The sequence below is a fragment of the Rana temporaria genome, chromosome 3, assembly GCF_905171775.1.
Source record: "Rana temporaria chromosome 3, aRanTem1.1, whole genome shotgun sequence".
Taxonomy (NCBI): Eukaryota; Metazoa; Chordata; class Amphibia; order Anura; family Ranidae; genus Rana; species Rana temporaria.
Window position 1 is genome coordinate 465,700,303 of NC_053491.1, and position 20,826 is coordinate 465,721,128.

Sequence of the window (20,826 nt, forward strand, 5' to 3'; positions counted from 1 at the left end):
ACTCCTTTTTAAAAAGAAAAAAAGGAGAAACAGAAGTACTTAGAACTAACCATGCCTCAGAGAGGCATAATCCTCTCAGAAGAGGGCCATCCAGGGAGCCACATTGCTGGGCAAAATATATCACAGCAGTAGGTAAAGTGCTCCAAACACCACCCAATATGGCCCAAAGAATGCCGATAAATTAACCCCTAGGTTGCATGGATTAAGAACCTCGGGGGATATTAAAGGCCTACTATGCTAGTACTAAAAACAAAATTACAAAATGTGGGCGTTACTGAGAGCGGTCTGCATGCAAATGTTTCTCGCCTAGGAACACCTCCAAACTGGTACCCACCCCATCTGGCATTCAATCCGTAGTTAAAGTGGTTCTAAAGGCTAAAGGTATTTTACCCTAATGGATTCTCTGCATTAAAGCGGAGTTCCACCCAAAAATGTAACTTCCACTTTTCAGACCCCCCCCTCTTCCGGTGTCACATTTTGGCACCTTTCAGGGGAAAGAGGGGAAGAGATACCTGTCTAAGCCAGGTATTTGCTCCCACTTCTAGGCATAGATAGCCGCAGTATCCGCAGATATCTACGCCACATTAGGGTGACCACATTTCCAAACTACCATTCAGGGACACATAGTTAGTCAGGTTGAAAAAAGACACAAGTCCATCAAGTTCACCCATAAGAAATAAAATAATAATATCGTACAATGACATATACCCAATTATATACCCACAGTTGATCCAGAGGAAGGCAAAAAATCCCAGCAAAGCATCATCCAATTTGCTACAGCAGGGGAAAAAAATTCCTTCCTGATCCCCAGAGAGGCAATCGGATATTCCCTCCCTTCCCAAAAATCAGCTTGTGCTGTAACAAATCACAGCACAGTGATTGGACACAAGAGGCGGGATTTATGATTTCTCCAATCACAAGCAGGGGGCGGGATTGTGCTCCTCCAGGCATTCCCGGCCAGGACAAGTACTGTCAGTGAGTAAAGCGGTGATGGGATTTTTTGGGGGCATCAGATTGGCCTGGGGGGGGGGGGGGGTGGCTGTGTCCGTTTCATTCCGGGACACTGTATTGTCCTGGAATGAATGTGCCCGGGCCAGACCTGCAAAATGCGGGACACGTGGTCACCCTACGCCACGTCTGGCCCCAACTCCGCCCCCCCGCTGTCTTCTGGGAGGCACACTGGTCCCAGAAGACAGCAGGGACCAGTGAGGACACGCGCATGCACAGTAGGCAACCAGGAAGTGAAGCCGCATGGCTTCACTTCCTGATTCCCTTACCAAAGATGGCGGTGCCTCCACCCAAGAGCCGAAGGACAGATCGGCTTCGGGTGCCGACATCGCGGGCGCCCAGAAATAGTCCCAGAGGGACTATTTAAAAGTTCCTCTGGGAAGCTCTCTCCTAAGGGGGTTACCTTGCGGGCGCACACCCGTGTGATACACTCAGCGGCCATAGCCGCCAAGTGTATGACTCGGCCCCGTGCCCCCGGCGCGCTGCATCATTGATTTGAATGACAGCAGCGGGACCCAATGGCTGCGTTGCTATCAATCATCCAATGAAGAGCCAACTAGAACTTAGTGAAAACAATGCGGGATCGCGCTCAAGGAGATTCGGGTCTCAGATAAGTAAAACGTGGGCTCAGGGGGGCCAGAGACTGCAAGGTGTTTTTTCACCTTAAAGCATAGGATGCATTAAGGTGAAAAAACACAAAGCTTTACAACGCCTTTGAGGTAAAAAACCTTCTAAATGCAGCTCTCCCCCGCCCCCTATCTTATACTTACCTGAGCCCCATCTTGATCCGGAAAAGTGCATGAGAGCAGCAGCTCTCTTGGCTTTCTCCCTCCTCATTGGCTCAGACACAGCAGCAGGAGCCTATGGCTGCTGTCAATCAAAGCCAGTGAGGGTGTGGCTGAGCCAAGCTTTCTATGTCAATGGACACACAGAGCCGGCTCAGGAGTGAGACTGCACAATCGCCCCCATAGCAATCAGCTTACTATGGTGGAGCCAGGAGTGCTGGACGGGGGACCTGTGAAGAGGAGGATTGGGGCAGCCCTGTGCAAAAGCATTGCACAGAGAAGGTACTGTAAGTATAACATTTTTGTTGTTAAAAAATGAAGGTTTCACATTGCAATCGTAATTATTGATCGCATCTCTGTTTCCATCACGTAATCTCATTGTCTGTGCGGTTGAAGTACGATCTGATTCATGAACAAAGTATCCCAGTGCTTGCGGTTTATGCAAAGCTAATTATAATATTCTGTTCAGGCTGATTGAGTAAAAGTTTGATCCAATCCAAAGGAAATTGTCTCAATCAACCAGAAGGAAAGTCATGGTCATTTGATTCCGCCATGTGACTTTCATTTTTAAATCTCCTTGGAATCAACTGAAAATAATGAATTTTTAGACAATACGAATCCTTATTGTATTGACTTTGTGAATTGAGCCTCATAACACAACTACTTCTCCTTGAGGGCTGATGCATAGAGAGGGGGGTGACATATGATGGGCACAGGAAGGCAGAGGGGTATCTGATGTGTGGGTTGTGATTGACAGTTGGTCTCACCTTCTTCTCTGCGGGAGGCAAGATGGGGGACATGCTTGAATGGATTTTATATTCACTCATTATGCACTGGTGAGTTGTTTATAAGCAGAATAATTTGCAGCGGTTTTTGTGAACAAAGGAAAGGCTTTAATCCAGAAGCTAAACATATATTAGTACGAAAAAATCAATGATGAGATCAGCTACTTGAATTGAAAACAGCTACTGTTCATACCTATTACGAACCCGGGCAATACCATCCAAGCCTTAATGATAAAATGGACCATATTTTGCCATAAGCTTGTCATCCAACCTTCTATAACCATGTCTCCTCTAATGCCGCGTACACACGGTCGTTGTTTGTCTTGTAAAAAAACGTCGTTTTTTCTCATGAAAAAAAAAGTATCAATGTGCAAACAATGCCAATCTGCCAAAGCAAGAAAAAGTGCAAATCATAAATATATATTGTAACGGAACCCCAAATAGGACAGGGGTTAAATCCGTTTGAGAAAACCAGGCTCTTATATACAGTCAGTAACCAAAAGTGAACAATGACTCCACTCCACCCACAACATGACACAATGAGCCCAATACACATCTTTTGGGTAGACTTTCTGGCACCAGCTCTTAATCTAATCTACATGAGCTAATTAATAATTTACCCAGGCAAGGTGACCTTCCGAAATATGACCTTTCAAGATAGACACCTGCTATACAATACACATTCCTTTAGTAGACATAATTTACATGAGCTAATTAACTACAGCTGATAAGTCAGACATCTGACCTTTCGACTGTCTATTAACTTGCAATACACATTTATCATCAATAGCCCGTCACACAATACAGGGTCAATTAGCACCACACAATGGAAGATACTTCAGAAGCCATACTAGATTCATTTACATCACAACAGACGACATTAACACCTAACAGTCTGTGTTCCCACATTGATTGAGTCACTCTTTCAATTAACCTGTTGTGTTCAGAATCAACAACCTGTAAATAGTTCTTACAGACATCCTTGAATATATTGTGGATTACAAACAATCCGAGATATGTTCATTATTTCCTGGCTCATACTTTGTAAGAGCTTCTGGGTCCCACGGGCCCTCCCGTTACATAGATATAATAGAGTCCACACTTAGGATATGGAAGACACTTATGTCACCCCAATTAAAGCGGGGGTTCACCCTAAAAAAAATTCTAACATTACATCCTGCATACGAACGAGATCTACAGTATGCAGGTTTTTCTTTGTTTTTTTTCCGCCGTACATACCGATATAGTGTGATTTTCTCCCCTGCTTCCGGGTTCTGATTCCCGCGGGACTGGGCGTTCCTACCCCTGGGTTAGATGCTGTTGTGTTGTGTTGTGAAAATACGAAAATACGTGTTGTGAAAAAGTTCCCATGTCGCACAAGGCGCGTCACCAGTTTTCCGTAAATAGCCGACCTACACATCAGCCATCTAACCCAGGGATAGGAACGCCCAGTCCCGCGGGAATCAGAACCCAGAAGCCGGGGAGAAAATCGCACTATATCGGTATGTACGGCGAAAAAAAAAAAAAAACCTGCATACTGTAAATGTCGTTCGTATGCCGGATGTAATGTTAGAATTTTTTTTTTGGGTGAACCCCCGCTTTAAGATTTTTGTGTAACAGTCCTAGTAAGGTAAAAAAAAGAACGGATAGTCCCCTTTAAATCAGTGGATACCAGTGAGAGAATAACTCTGATGCCGCGTACACACGATCGTTTTTCATGACGAGAAAAATGCAATTTTAAAAATAAATAAACATTTTGAACCTGCTCTATTTTTTCTCGTTGTTTTTCACGTCGTCGTTTTTCTTGTTTTTCTTGTTGTGAAAAACGGCCGTGTGTAGGCTTTAACGACGGGAAAAAAATGTGCATGCTCAGAAGCAAGTTATGAGAAGGGAAATTTGCATAATATGCCCAAAGGGTGGCGCCATTCGAATGGAACTTCCCCTTTATAGTGCCGTTGTACGTCACCGCGCTTTGCTCAAGCATTTTTCTCTTTCGTTCATAGACGGACACAGCCTTCATTGACCTTAGGGTTATGCTTCTTCCTACCAGGAGATTTAGGCAGAATTCTACAGCACTGTGTTAAAACTTTCCTTCATGCCGCTCCTCCCAGGGGGCGTGGATCCCCCAGGCATAACCCACACCCTGCTCTAGCAGCTTCAGTTTGTTTCTGCCTAACCGTCAGGAGAGTCAGGCTCTCTCTGGAGTCCTGGACTCTGGAGTTTTTTCTTGCAAAATTTTTTCTTGCGATTGTTTCTTGCGAGTTTTTTCTCGCTTTTTATTATTTTTGTTCCTGCTCTTCTATCAACAGCCAACTGGGTGACAGGCTGGGTCCTCGACCCTTGTAGTCCCCCCAGGTTCGGCCTTCGAGCGTGTTCCGGCCCTCAGCTCCGCTTTGGGATGTCCACGACAGGCCCCGTTGCTCCAGGGGCGGCCGGGGAACTTCGGTTCTAGGGCACACATATGACCAGTCTCTGTGGCCTTGTCACAGTGTGTCTGGCCGACAGCCATGCCGTTCGCGGACGTTGGTTCTGTCTGGGATACCTCCAGCCGGGTAGTCGCAGGACAGGTAAGTAGTGGCCCCTTACTCAGGTAAGTGGTCTGGCTGGAATGTTTCCCTTGGGAGGTCGACTGAGGGTTTTCCCCTGCTTTCCTCTCTCCCTTATTCCTCTCCCTCCTTCCCCCTTTGGGTGACGGCTGTGCAGGGTTTTTTTTTCTCTGGGGCTCATTTTCACTGGCCGTGGTATGGCTGGGGCTGTTCTGTGTCGCTGCAGGGGTCTGTGGTGGACATTCCGGGCATTTTGCTGTGTGCTGTGTGCTGTTTCGGCGGGGAAAAAAGACCGCGAATCCTCTGAGGGGACAGACGCAGCGCTGCAGCTTCTCCTCAGCACACACTTGCCTTCACAGACCGCGCTGTACCAGGGGGGTGGTGAGTCTCAGGGGGCCCCATACTGTGCTCTAACGGCCGGGAGGTGACCTGTGGGGACTTTTTTCCTGCCCTTGGCAGTGGGGGTGTGATGGCAGCTGCAATATGGAGCCTGAATCAGGCCCCTCATTCCTTACAATGCCGGAATTAACCCTTAGCGCCCCTTCCCCTGCCACATCTGTTGAGGCGGTGTCAGCTGTCTTGGTGTCCTTTCTCACCAGGTTTGAAGCAGCCAGTGCTCGGTTGGGGGGTAAAAAGCGCCCCAATGCCCCCCCCCCCGGAGGCTGTTTCTGGGGAAATCTCTGACGCAGAATCTGACAACGCTATTGCTGCTTCTGGTTCTGTCATGTCAGAGGATGCGGGCTTAACCCACATGGACAGCGAGGATGACTCTGCTGCAGAGTCGGCTGACAAGGAATTTGTTGGAGCTCTTATTACTGCGGTGCGTGAGACTCTTCACTTAGAGGAGGTGGCGGAGACACCAGCAGTGTCAGTCCCTTTTGGATTCCGCAAACCACCGCGTATTCCCCTGTGTTCCTTATTTGGACAATATGTTGTATAAGGAATGGGATACACCGCAAAAAGTTTTTACGGTTCCTAAAAGCTTTGCTACCCGTTACCCCATGGAGGAGGACTTTTTAAAAAAGTGGGTCACTCCTCCGTCAGTGGACCCTCCTGTGTCCAGACTGAGCAAGGCTACTACGTTGCCTGTGGAGGGGGCTCCTGCTTTCAAGGACCCCGCTGATAGGAGAGTGGAGGCCGTGTCCCGCTCCCTGTTCTCGGTAGTGGGTTCAGTGGTGAGGCCGGCTCTGGCCGGAGCCCTGTTGGCTCAGACGCTGACTGAAAGGGCGAAGCTCCTGCTGCAGGAGCTGGAGGTCCAGGGTGCTTCCGAGTCCTCTAGGGACCTGGCTGAACAGTTGGTTCAGGGTCAGAAGTTTCTCTGCGAGGCGGCTATGGATTCGATTCCTTTGCTTTCCAGGGCTTCCGTCTACGCAGTGGTTCTGCGCCGCCTTATATGGCTGAAGTGCTGGTCGGCTGACCAGTCCTCAAAAAAGGCCTTGGTGGATTTGCCCTTTAAGGGCGGGCGGCTTTTTGGGGCATCCCTGGATGACATCATTAAGGATGCCACGGGAGGTAAGAGCACGTTGCTCCCTCAGTCTGGGAAGGGTAAGGAACCTCGCCGCAAGCAAGGTCCTACTTTTACTACCCCTAAGCGTTTTTTTCGTGCCCCAAGCGCGGCTGGAAAAGGTCCGCAAGGTGCAAAAGCCCCTGCTGCCGGGCGTAAGCGCCCCTGGTTCAACAAACCCAACAAGCCTGCGGACAAGCCTGCTTCCGCATGAAGGTCTGCCCACGCCCGGGTCTCGGGTGGGGGGACGGCTTCACGAATTCGCGGATCGGTGGAATTCTCTTCTATCCGACCGTTGGGTTTGCGAGGTGGTTGCCTCGGGGTACAAGATAGAGTTTCTTTCTTGTCCCCCAAACAGATTTTTTCCCTCCAACCTCCAGCTTCCTCCGGATCGTCGGCTAGCCCTGTCCGGGGCTGTCCAGGATCTTCTGGACAGGGGGGTGGTTGTGCCGGTCCCCTCGCTGGAACGGTTTCGGGGGTTCTACTCCAATCTGTTCGTGGTCCCCAAGAAGGGAGGGGTTCGCCCTGTCCTGGACCTAAAGGCCCTCAACTCCTTTGTCAAAGTGCAACGGTTCAGGATGGAGTCGGTCCGATCGATCATAGTGGCCCTCCACCAGGGGGACTTCATGGCGTCCTTGGACATCATGGACGCATACCTGCATGTTCCCATTTGCACAAGCCACCAAAGGTATCTGCGCTTTGCGATCGGGGAGGACCACTATCAATTTGTGGCCCTCCCGTTCGGTCTGGCGTCAGCACCACGGACGTTCACCAAGGTGCTCGCCCCGATCCTGGCCTTGCTAAGGCAGCAAGGGATCGCTATCGTGGGATACCTGGACGACCTTCTCCTGAGAGCTTCTTCAGGCTCAGAGTTAGAGGAGGACATGTCCATCACGTGTCGGACTCTCCGGGAGTTCGGCTGGCTTCTGAATCTCAGAAAGTCAGTGTTGGTTCCGTCCCAGAGGCTGGAACACCTGGGGCTGGTTTTGGATTCGGGGGAGGCAAAAGTGTTCCTCCCATCGGAAAAACTGCTGACCCTGCAAGCTGCAGTGAGACAGTTGTCGACCCAGAAGTGGTCATCTCTTCGCTTCTGCATGCGGGTTCTGGGTCTGATGGTGGCCTCCTTCGAGGCGGTTCCGTATGCCCAATTCCACACCAGGGTACTACAGAAGGAGATTCTGTCACGTTGGGACAGGGTCCCATCTTCTCTGGATCGCCAGATTCGGTTGAGCCATCTGGCCAAGTCTTCCCTGGCATGGTGGCTGACGTCTCCGGTGCTTTGGTCCGGGAAGTCTTTTCTTCCGTGCCGCTGGACTGTGGTCACGACGGATGCCAGCCTCTTCGGCTGGGGGGGCGTCTGGGGCACCCAGTCAGGCCAGGGGCGCTGGACTCGGGAGGAGTCCCGCCTGACGATCAATATCCTGGAGCTCCGAGCAATCAAGCTGTGCCTTGTCAGGTGGTCCCTGGAGCTGCAGGGCCGTCCTGTCAGGATCCAGTCCGACAACGCCACGGCCGTGGCGTACGTCAATCATCAGGGCGGCACAAGGAGCTCGGCCACAGCGACGGAGGTCGCTCACATACTTCAGTGGGCCGAAAGGTCCGTTCCGGCTCTGTCGGCTGTATACATTCCGGGAGTTCAGAATTGGCAAGCCGACTTCCTAAGTCGCACGACTCTGGATCAAGGGGAGTGGTCTCTCCACCCGGAGGTGTTTCAGGTCCTGTGCCAAAAATGGGGCACTCCAGACGTGGACCTTCTGGCGTCCCGTCTCAATCGGAAGGTGCCACGGTTTGTGGCCAGGTCAAAGGACCCGTGGGCAGACGCGTCAGACGCGTTGGTGGCTCCCTGGGGTCAATATCACCTGATTTACGCCTTCCCTCCTCTAAGGCTCCTACCCCGCCTGCTTCGCAGGGTGGAAGCCGAAGGGATTCCAACGATCCTGATTGCCCCAGACTGGCCGCGTCACTCTTGGTACGCGGACCTGGTACGTCTGGTGGCAGACGCCCCCTGGCGTCTGCCTCTGAGGGAAGATCTCCTGTCTCAGGGCCCGATCTTCCATCCTGCTTTACGGTCACTGGCTTTAACGGCGTGGCTGTTGAGAACCAGGTACTGAAGGACCGGGGCCTGTCGGGCCCGATTATCTCTACCATGCTGCGTGCACGGAAGTCCACTTCTCGAAAAATTTACCATCGTACATGGAAAGCATACATCTCTATGTGTGAGGAGATGAAGTGGCACCCCCGTACTTACGTGGTGTCCCGGATCCTGCTGTTCCTACAGCGGGGAGTGGACCAGGCTCTTGCCTTGAGCACGATCAAGAGCCAGATTTCTGCTCTGGCTGTTTATTTTCAGCGTCCCTTGGCAGCGCACTCTTTGGTTCGCACGTTTGTGCAGGGGGTCCGGCATGTGGCCCCCCCGGTGCGCCCTCCGCTGCCTTCTTGGGACTTGAATTTGGTCCTCTCGGCGCTTCAGCGTGCCCCCTTTGAGGACAGTTCAGTGTCTGAACTGGCGGCCTTGTCTTGCAAGGCCCCCTATTTGGTCATCCATCAGGATAAGGCGGTGCTGCGCCCGCGGCCTTCTTTTCTTCCGAAGGTCGTTTCGGCCTTTCACATTAACGAGGACATTGTTGTTCCATCATTATGTCCTCAGCCGAAGAACCCGAAGGAAGCCATTTTACATTCTCTGGATGTGGTTCGGGCCCTTCGAGTTTACTTGTCGGCGACAGCTCCGTTCCGGAAGTCAGACTCGCTGTTCGTGTCTGTGTCCGGTCCCAGTAAGGGCCTGGCAGTCTCGCCGGCCACCATTTCCAGGTGGATCCAACAGGTTGTGCTTCAGGCCTATGCCCTGAAGGGGCGGGCACCTCCCTTTCGGGTCACGGCGCATTCGACCAGGGCGATCGGGGCCTCCTGGGCTTTCCGACATCAAGCCTCTGTGTTACAAGTGTGTAAGGCTGCGACCTGGTCGTCGGTCCACACTTTTTCAAAGTTTTATAAGGTGTATGTGAGTGCATCTTCTGATGCCTCCTTCGGCCGCAGGGTGTTACAGGCGGCAGTTTAAGGTTGGAGTTCCTCCGTTGAGTAACTCCGGTTTTGTTTGGGGTGTAACCTGTTGTTTGCTGTGTTATTTTTCCCACCCCTCGAATTTTTTGACACTGCTTGGGGACGTCCCTAAGGTCAATGAAGGCTGTGTCCGTCTATGAACGAAAGAGAAAAAAGGATTTTTGTACTCACCGTAAAATCCATTTCTCTGAGTTCATAGACGGACACAGCACCCACCCCTCCTTGGTTTGTACTGCTTGTTACGAACTGAAGCTGCTAGAGCAGGGTGTGGGTTATGCCTGGGGGAGCCACGCCCCTGGGAGGAGCGGCATGAAGGAAAGTTTTAACACCTTAAGTGCTGTAGAATTCTGCCTAAATCTCCTGGTAGGAAGAAGCATAACCCTAAGGTCAATGAAGGCTGTGTCCGTCTATGAACTCAGAGAAATGGATTTTACGGTGAGTACAAAAATCCTTTTTTTTTCACGATCGTGTGTATGCAAGGCAGGTTTGACAAGAATCATGTTGAGAAAAACTTTTGTTTTTTCCATGACATTAAAAACGGTCGTGTGTACGCGGCATGAGTCTTTATGTGTTATACACCGACAATCTTATGCAAGCAAGGCTTTCCAGAATTATAAGACCCCCAATATAGATTGGTCATATATCACTTTTGGTATCTCAAAGAGCCTCTTGCAGTCAATTGGCAGCACCTCACAGAACTCCCTCGTAAGTGTGGAAACTCCTGCAGGCTGCACCCAGATCCCTATGATGACACTCCACAGCTCTCTCCCAGTTTAACAGGACCCGCAATTCATGATACAGTAAGGGATTAAAAACACAGCTCATATAGTGTAAATCCACATTTAAAGAATAATTTTGTATTCTGTAAAAGGAATGCACTTGTAACATCTCAACCTGTCTACACTGCCAGTAACCAAGGCTCATCTAGCATGTGTGGTAGTATGTATCCTGGCTGCATCCTACGCATTTCGTCACATATGACGTCATGAGGGGATCATATCTCAGCATTTGCTAATCATTTTGAATGTGGTTTCCCTTAGGCCGGGTACTCACGACCAAACATGTATGGTGAAAGCGGTCCGTCGGACCGTTTTCACCATACATGTCTGCCAGAGGGCTTCTGTACGATGGTTGTACACACCATCGTACAGAAGTCCGCGCGTAAACAATACGCGGGGCGTGTCCGCGGTGTCGCCGCGTCGATGACGCGGTGTCGCCGCGACAATGACGCGGCGACGTGGGCGGCCCGCCTTTAAAATGCTTCCACGCATGCGTCGAAGTCATTCGACGCATGCGAGGGACGGCGGGCGCCTGGACATGTACGGTAGGTCTGTACTGACGACCGTACATGTCCGAGCGGGCAGAATTCCAGCGGACTGTTTTAAAACAAGTCCAGGAATATTTGTCTGCTGGGAAAAGGCCCGGCGGGCAAATGTTTGCTGGAATTCGGCCCGCTCGCGCCCACACACGACCAAACATGTCTGCTGAAACTGGCCTGCGGGCCAGTTTCAGCAGACATGTTTGCTCGTGAGTATGGGGCCTTAGAGTCTGCTAATGGATCATTGTTCATATAATGTATGTACATTTGCTTGTATTTAGGGAAGTTGAGTTTTATGTCAAAAACCAGGCTCACAGATGTGTATTCTGTTCTCTGAATGTTTACAATGGGGCCATTTATGACAGGGCCTCTTCATTAGGAATCTTTTGAAGACCTTACTAGTAGAGGTTTATGACATCCCTGCATTGTTTCTTAGTTGGCCTACATCAAATATGTCTTAGTTGGACTTTGACTCTTTTGTCAAATTTGTTACGTTACATCACATGTGTCAAACACATGGCCCGCAGGCCAAATCCGGCCCTTCAGGCCATTTCATGTGGCCCTCACACCTCTCCTGCAGCTGCAGCCCTCCTTTGGTCTTCCTGAAGACCCTAACTTTATGCTTTTAAAAAATGCATCCAGCTTCTTCCCAGCAGCAGCATAAGGAAAGGGAGGTGCACTGTGAGACTCAACTTCTGATGGTGAGTTGGCTCTTAAAGCGGATGTCCACTGAAAAAATAAATATTAAAAGCCAGCAGCTACAAATACTGCAGCTGCTGACTTTTAATATTGGGACACTTACCTGTCCTGGAGTCCAGCGGCGTCCGCAGCAGAGGACGAGCGATCGCTCGCCACTCTGCTGCCCCCCCCGCCATCCTCGGTGAGGGAACCAGGAAGTGAAGCGCTCCGGCTTCACTGCCCGGTTCCCTACGGCGCTCTACGCCTACCGATTGGCTCCCGCTGTGTACTGGGAGCCGAGTGTTCCCAGAACACAACGGGGGGGGGGGGGACGGGAGGTAACGTCATGCCCGCAGTCTGCCCGAGACTGTGTGGCCGGAAGTGGGTGCAAATACCTGTCTTTAGACAGGTATCTGCACCCCCCTCCCCCCTGAAAGGTGTCACCGGAGGGGGGAGGGTTCCGATCAGCGGGAGTTCCACTTTAGGGTAAAGCTCCGCTTTAACATCTAATGTAAGGGGAGGGGATGCGCTGGACATCTCTTGCAGATACAAATGGGCCCTTTGTGGGAAATCATAATGCTGATGCGGCCCACGATGAAATTGAGTTTGACACCCCTGCGTTACATGGATGCCTAGTACAAACATGGGATTAAAATCTGACAATTTTTGCTACCGTTTTTCTCTCCCTATTCTCTTTACGCAGTCTGGGATTGGTCAAACCTCAATAACATTACAGGTATAAAGATATGTTATTTTATTTGGATGGGCTCCAGAAAGATTAGAGGTAAAAATGGGTCAGGAGTGGTTAGACTGGGAGTGAATCTTCAGATAAAATAGAGAATCAGAGAACAATATGGGCTCCCAGTTTCCTTACACTAGGGCAGGGGTCTCCAAACTGCGGCCCGAGGGCCAGATGTGGCCCTTTGCTAGTCTGTATCTGGCCCTTGGGGCACAATTCCTCCCACTGATATGAGGCACCATTTGTCCCACTGACATCAACAATGGGGCAGTATATCTTCCACCGATCCCAATGATGGGATACTATACCTCCTACTAATAGGGGGAATACACCTCCTCCTATTGGCTACCAACCCTAAGGCCATATTTATTCTCACTGATGCTGAGCCTGTGACATTTTCTGCCCCTGCTGGCCACAATCTGGCCCTCCTAAAGTCTGAAGGACAATAAAGTGGCCCTTTGTTCGAAAAGTTTGGAGACCCCTGCACTAGGGGTTTAGTCCTTTAGAAAATAAAATGTATAAGGTTCATTGTGCTTATAAAGTTTCTTTCTGATTGTCTCAGGTTCTGAATACACTGGACTCCCTGAACAAGGCATGGCTGTCTTTCCAGCAGAGTCTTATCGACAGCGAGACCATGCTGAAGAAATCCAAGGAGAAGTTCAAAGCTAGTCTCATCCACACTGCCGAGGAGTTCAAGAAAAAGTCACGCTCCCTCCTGGAGGACTTCGCTAGGAGAGGTGAGACAACTTTTCTTTGTCAGAGCAGGGAAAGCCTGGCTGCAAAGGACTTCTAGAACCAAAAGGGCAAGAGGACCTCCTTAAATGTAATGGAACAATTGTACACAATGAAAGCATTTCAGTACTGGCTGTCAGGGTGAGAATTAGTGTTGGTCTTAGCTTATAGTTCAGTGGTTCTCAACCTGGGGGTCGGGACCCCCTTGGGGGTCAAATGAGGATTTGCCAGGGGTCACAAAAACCTGGGCTGTTCCTGATGCCTGCGGCCGCCCACTCAGCCTCTTCACAGCCGCCCATTCAGTTCACGGCATAGCTGGGGGGCAGGGACTAGAGGTCAGCTGACTGGTGAGGAATGTGAAGTGGGAGGGGCTGGAGGAGACCCTATCTCCTGATTTCAGCATAAGTGTCACTGCTACGAGAAACCACAAAGTCGGAGACACAATGAGTAACACTACCTGTGATTAGAGTTGCCTTTTAAAAGTCCCCACTACAGTTCTCAGATCAGTAGATAACCTTGATCAAGAGCACCTAAGTTGGCTGATCCCAACTCCCCGCCAGCGCCGCCACTGATCCCAACTCCCCGCCAGCGCTGCCACTGATCCCAACTCCCCGCCAGGGCTGCCACTGATCCCAACTCCCTGCCAGCGCTGCCACTGATCCCAACTCCCCGCCAGCGCTGCCACTGATCCCAACTCCCCGCCAGCACTGCCACTGATCCCATACTCCCCACCTGGGAGTAAGAGAAGGAATAAAAATGGAGAATACATGGAAGGGAGAGGAACAAAGCAAAAGGGAGAGAAAGAATAAGAGAAAGAACAAGAAAGACGTCTAGAGAGGGATGGGGATAACAAAACAAGAAATTAGGATAGAGAGATAAAAGGGAAAGAAAGGAGAACAAAGAAACAGTGGTACATCCTAAAATGTACTATAGGGGGTTTTAATATCGTACGAGTGGAAGGGAGCGCTAAATGTCCGTGGGTTAGGGGTGCAAATTACTTCTTACCTTGAGTGCCGGAAATCCACGATAGGAAAATAATTTTACTGTTAGGGGTCCCCACAATTTGGGAAATTTTATCAAGGGGTCACGGCACTAGACAGGTTGAGAACCACTGTTATAGTTGGTTTAATAATGGATATTGCCCAAATGGCACAATCAATAAGTCGGGACTTAGGGCTAGGGAGTCTGAAAAAGGGATAATATTGTAATGGGGTTATGGGGGTGAACCTCAATGTGGTTCAGGCTGAATATCTGCTGCTGTTCCAAAATCATTTGTGTGTGCACGGAGAGCAAACACACTGGACATCTGTACAGTACAGTTACTTCCTTATCTCTGATTTATTACAGCCAGTGCCAAGCTCTTTTACACACAGCAAGATAAAGAATACGTCACTATTATGCAAATGTTATCAGTCTAAACTGTACATCTGGTTGGCTGAAGTTTGCGCCTCACTCGTTCAATCTTCTCATTTCCTCATTCTTCCAATGCGTGGGTAGTAGGGGGTAGGTGCCATCTTTAGCTTTCGTCATCTCGATGGCAGGGGGTGTTACTAGAGACCATTTTGAGTAAGGACTTTATTAAAGCAGTTTACATATATATACAAAGTAGAATATAGGGCCAGATTCACAAAGAGATGCGACGGTGTATCTACAGATACACCATCGTATCTCTGACGTAAACTGGTCCTATCTATGCGCCTGATTCATAGAATCAGTTACGCATAGATAGGGCTAGATCCGACAGTGTTACAATGTGTTACACTGTCGGATCTTTTTTTCAATTTAAAAATGGCGCCGGGGGCGTTCCCGCTGATTCACGATAAATAATATGTAAATCAGCGAGATACGCAAATTCACGAACGTACACGGACCCGTCGCAGTGTTCTTACGTCGTTTCCGTAGCGGTTTTCCGTTGTATACTTACCCCTTCTTTTATCAGGCGCAGCCAATGTTAAGTATAGCCGGCGTTCCCGCGTCGAATTTGAATTTTCCTACGTCGTTTGCGTACGCCGATTCATGAACACGCGCGTCGCAAGTCCCGCTCACGTCGCAACCACTGACGTCCTAGTGACATCAGTGGGAGCAATGCACGCCGGGAAATTCCCCGGATGGCGCCTGTGCATTTAAATCGGCGCGGGAACGCGCCTGATTTAAATAGTACACTCCCCTAGCCGCGGAATTTGAATTCCGCCGGGGGAGTTAGGATCCGCTGTCGCAAGTTTGGAGGTAAGTTGTTTGTGAATTAGCCACTTGCCTCCTAAACTTGCGGGAGCGGATCTTAATTCACGTAGATCGAGCATATCTATAGATCCGCTGAGCTACGTGAATCTGGCCCATAGACTTTATTAAAAATGCATAGAAACATGTATACACATAAGAAAATAGGCATTTTTATGATTATCACATTCCTTCACAATATCAAGATATAGGGAAGTTACACCTAAATCTTGCCTTTTTATAGCCGGATTCAGGTAGACTTACGCCGGCGTATCTACTGATACGCTGTCGTAAGTCCAAACGTGCGCCGTCGTATCTATGCGCTGATTCTCTAAATCAGATACGCCTGAATTGTGGCAAGATACGACCGACGTAAGTCTCCTACGCCGTCGTATCTTGGGTGCATATTTACGCTGGCCGCTAGGTGGCGCTTCCGTTGATTTACGCGTTGAATATGTAAATGAGCGAGATACGCCGATTCACAAACGTACTTGCGCCCGTCGCTGTAATCTACGTCGTTTACGTAAGGCGTTTTTCCGCCGTAAAGATAAACCACCAAAAAGCTGGTCTAAGTCGTTTAGGGTATGGACGTCGGAACTGCCGTTGGATTTTACGTCGTTTACGTAAGTCGTACGTGAATGGGGCTGGGCGTAAGTGACGTTCACGTCGTACGCATTGAGCCGTCGGATCTTAGGGAGTATTTGCGACGTGATTCTGAGCATGCATGCGCCGTTCGTACGGCCATGCATTTACATGGGGTCACGATTCATTTGAATCAAACACGCCCACTACCTGCCTACTTTGAATTAGGCGGGCTTGCGCCGGCCCATTTACGCTACGCCGCCGTAACTTAGGGAGCAAGTGCTTTGTGAATACTGGCCTTGCCTATCTAAGTTACGTTGGCGTAGCGCATATGAGCTGCGCTACGCCCGCCTAACAATACGCCGCTCTACCTGAATCTGGCTATTAGTGTTTAGTAGATGGAGTATTAAACCCCCTGACAGTCTCTTCCATTTCTTGGGGATGGAGACTCTGTTGGTGGGATATCTATGTTGAGTTCTTGGGTCTGCACACCTGCTGAGCCCATTATGAAGGGCTCCCACCATCTACACTGGATTTCCTTTATCTTCTATAGCCAAAGGAGGTATGGGGAATAGACATAGAACATCAGTCTTTGTGGCAGTGTGAAATAGTCCTTATTCATGATCTTCTGTTATTAAAGTCTACTCTATAGTCATATGACTGTCCTCCCGGAGGATAAACCTTCTGAACCACCATGCCAGCTACCTCTGATTTCCCATAACCCCCCATTATTAGAGACTTGGAGTTGGGTTTTTGTAGTTTCACACACAATTTAGTCCAGTCATCTAATATTTCAGTTGTTTCAATGAACCAATCATCATCCAATTTCAGGTTAAATCAAAGAGGGAAACATATGGATAGGTTGGAATGTCTTCATTTTGTGTTTTTGATGTGTTTGCAGCACATATTACTGAACATTTTCCATTTGTTCTTTTTAGAGTATGCATTTTTCTGTCGGAATTCCCACCAGCAAAAGATTGAGAGCTGGTTCTCAATTTTCCAGACGGAAAAAACAATTTGCTCTTTTTAGAGCATGCACAAAGAAATCAATAAAACTGATGCCCCGTACACACGACCGGATTTCCCGTCGGAAAAAGTCAGATGTGAGCTTTTGGGCGGAAATTCCGACCATGTGTATGCTCCATCTGACTTTTTCTGTCGGAATTCCCGCCAGCAAAAGATTGAGAGCTGGTTCTTAATTTTCCAGACAGAAAAAATTGCTATTGGGAAATCCGATCGTCTGTATGCTTTTCCGACGCGCAAAAAAAAACACGCATGCTCGGAAACAATTTGACGCATGCTCGGAAGCATTGAACTTAATTTTCTCGCCTCGTCGTAGTGCTGTACGTCACCGAGTTCTTAACGCTCAAAAGTTCTGAGAACTTTTGTGTGACCGTGTGTATGCAAGCCAAGCTTGAGCGGAATTCCTTCAGAAATACCATCCAACTTTTTTCCTGTCGGAAATTCTGCTCATGTGTACAGGGCATTAGAGTTAAATTTACTGAAAGTCATCATTGTGCTATTTGTAATTTGAGTTGAATCAAACTAAGCAGAATGTAGCATTATACAAGAAAATATTCACAGAAACAAAGGCCCCATACACACGATAGAATTTATCCGCGAATACGGTCCAGCGGACCGTTTCCGCGGATAAATCCTCTCGTGGATTTCGGCGGATTTTCATGCGATGGTGTGTACACACCATCGCATTGAAATCCGCGCCGAAATCATCTGGCGATGACGTGTCGCGCCGTCGCCGCGATTATGACGCGGCGACGTGCGCGACGCTGTCATATAAGGAATTCCACGCATGCGTCAAATCATTACGACGCATGCGGGGGATCCCTTCGGACGGATGGATTCGGTGAGTTTGTACAGACCAGCGGATCCATCCGTTGGGATGGACTCCAGCAGATGGATATGTTGTGCATGTCAGCAAATATCCGATCTGCTGGAATCCATCCCAGAGGAGATTTCTCCGCGGAAAAAGATCCGCTGGCGTGTACACACCATAGGATCTATCCGCTGAAACCCATTTGCTGGGATTTATCTGCGGATGGATTCTATCGTGTGTACGGGGCCAAACACAAATATTTCAACCAGATGTAATGAAAAAATGGAGTCAAAATCAAGTGTATTGTCTGCTATCAGTGTCAAGTAAGGGTGCTCCGTCGTCATTCTGACCTTTTGGCAAGTATGGCTGGCTGTATAGTATCCCTGTTTCTATGATGGGGGTCCTGAGAAGCACCTTCCCCATAGGAAGGAATCCAAATGAAGGGTTCGCTGGGTAAGGTGTAGGGTGACCACATTTCCAAACTACCATTCAGGGACACCCTCCCTGAGGGCCGCCATCAGGAATTTTAGGGCCCCTTACACAGCTTCAGGCATGGGCCCCCTGGAGCAGAGAATCGTGGGGGGGTGCTGCCGATTCAAATTGAAAACGGGGGGGGCTGCCACGAATTTAGAAGCGGGGGGGGTCCCACAAATTGGGGGCTTGCTCTGGGGACCACCGGGCCCCTTACAAAAAAATAAAATTTAAATATATATATATAAAAAAAAGGGGGGGGGGTTTCCATTCGAGGCCCTGGTGACCTCCGGGCCCTTGAATAAAAAGAAAAAAAATAAATATATAAAAAAAATTAAAAAAATGTTTAATAAAGAAAAAAGGGGGGGTTGCTACCTGGGCCCTGGGGACTTCTGGGCCCTTTAATAATAATAATAAAAAAATTATATATATATATATATAAAAAATAATAAAAAAAAGGGGGGGGGTTGCCATCCGGGGGGCCCTTACAAAAAAAACAATAAAAAAAAGGGGTTGCCATCTGGGCCCCTGGAGGTCCTCCAGGGCCCTTACAGGTGTACTGCCTGTACCCCCCTGATGGCAGCCCTGCCACCCCTTTCCAAAAATCAGCTTGTGGTGTAACAAATCACAGCACAGTAATTGGACACAAGAAGCGGGATTTATGATTTCTCCAATCACAAGCAGTGGGCGGGGATTGTGCTCCTCCAGGCATTCCTGGCCAGGACAAGTACTGTCAGTGAGTAAAGCAGTGATGTGGTGGACTTTTTGGGGCATCAGATTGGCCCAGGGGGGTGGCTGTGTCAGTTCCATTCCGGGACACTGTATTGTCCTAGAATGAAGGTGCCCGGGACACACCTGCAAAATGCGGGACTGTCCCAAGCAATCCGGGACACGTGGTCACCCTAGTAAGGTGGTGGTCAATAGTTCTTTCCTAGTGCAAAGGGACCCAAGTAGTCAGTGCCCCCTGATTTGAGTGGTGCTACCTGCTCTGGCTGAGGCCCGGGAAGACAGAGAGTTTGCAATGTTAAGCACCTCCTGGGATTTGCAACTTGGGGTGCTCCTAGTATCACTGTGGATTTGGGACACCACTGTGAGAACTGCACTAGGTCACAACACCACTTCATGGGCTAGGCCAGTGATGGCGAACCTTGACATCCTAGATATTTTGGAACGACATATCCCATGATGCTCATGTAATCTGAAGTGTAGTGGAGCATCATGGGAAATGTAGTTCCAAAATATCTGGGGTGCCAAGGTTTGCCATCACTGGGCTAGGCTTTTTGGCAGAAAATGGAGCAGGCTTTGTTACCACCTTTTTTTATGTGTGTTTTTTCACTCACCAGTACAGTAGGGTGCTGGACTTTGTGTCTGTCCTAAAGTCCCAGGGGGATGTGTGACCTATAGCTTTCTTCCACCTTCTGCTTGGGGGTTTCTCTTTGAGAGAACCTCTAACGTAGTACTTAAAGGTCGGGTTCAGCTAGCCACAAGAAAAGGGGTCCACCAGGCCTTTAGGTCAGATCAGTGTTCTCCAAACTGAAGCCCACGGGCTAGATCCGGCCCTTTGCTTGCCTGTATCCGGCCCTTTGCTTGCCTGTATCCGGCCCTTTGCTTGCCTTTATCCGGCCCTTTGCTTGCCTTTATCCGGCCCTTTGCTTGCCTTTATCCGGCCCTTTGCTTGCCTTTATCCGGCCCTTTGCTTGCCTTTATCCGGCCCTTTGCTTGCCTTTATCCGGCCCTTGGGCTGCTTTTTCACCCACTTTTCACCCACTGAATATGAGGCACTATTCCTCCCACTGACATGAAAGATGTGGTAATATTCCTCCCACTGACATCAAAGATGTGGTAATATTCCTCCCACTGACATCAAAGATGTGGTAATATTCCTCCCACTGACATCAAAGATGTGGTAATATTCCTCCCACTGACATCAAAGATGTGGTAATATTCCTCCCACTGACATCAAAGATGTGGTAATATTCCTCCCACTGACATCAAAGATGTGGTAATATTCCTCCCACTGACATCAAAGATGTGGTAATATTCCTCCCACTGACATCAAAGATGTGGTAATATTCCTCCCACTGACATCAAAGATGTGGTAATATTCCTCCCACTGACATGAAAGATGTGGTAATATTCCTCCCACTGACATCAAAGATGTGGTAATATTCCTCCCACTGACATCAAAGATGTGGTAATATTCCTCCCACTGACATCAAAGATGTGGTAATATTCCTCCCACTGACATCAAAGATGTGGTAATATTCCTCCCACTGACATCAAAGATGTGGTAATATTCCTCCCACTGACATCAAAGATGTGGTAATATTCCTCCCACTGACATGAAAGATGTGGTAATATTCCTCCCACCGACATCAAAGATGTGGTAATATTCCTCCCACTGACATCAAAGATGTGGTAACATTCCTCCCACTGACATCAAAGATGTGGTAATATTCCTCCCACTGACATCAAAGATGTGGTAATATTCCTCCCACTGACATCAAAGATGTGGTAATATTCCTCCCACTGACATCAAAGATGTGGTAATATTCCTCCCACTGACATCA

The 20,826-nt window shown here is 49.0% G+C and overlaps 1 protein-coding gene across 1 annotated transcript in view; it reads left to right on the forward strand.

Moving 5' to 3' along the window:
- Nucleotides 1–20,826, forward strand: part of DNAH2 (dynein axonemal heavy chain 2) — a 402,999-nt gene that overhangs the window by 161,326 nt on the left and 220,847 nt on the right. Inside the window, exon 22 of the mRNA XM_040346833.1 lies at nucleotides 12,983–13,157. Coding sequence (XP_040202767.1) covers nucleotides 12,983–13,157 — 175 coding nt within the window. The remainder of the gene's footprint in view (nucleotides 1–12,982; nucleotides 13,158–20,826) is intronic.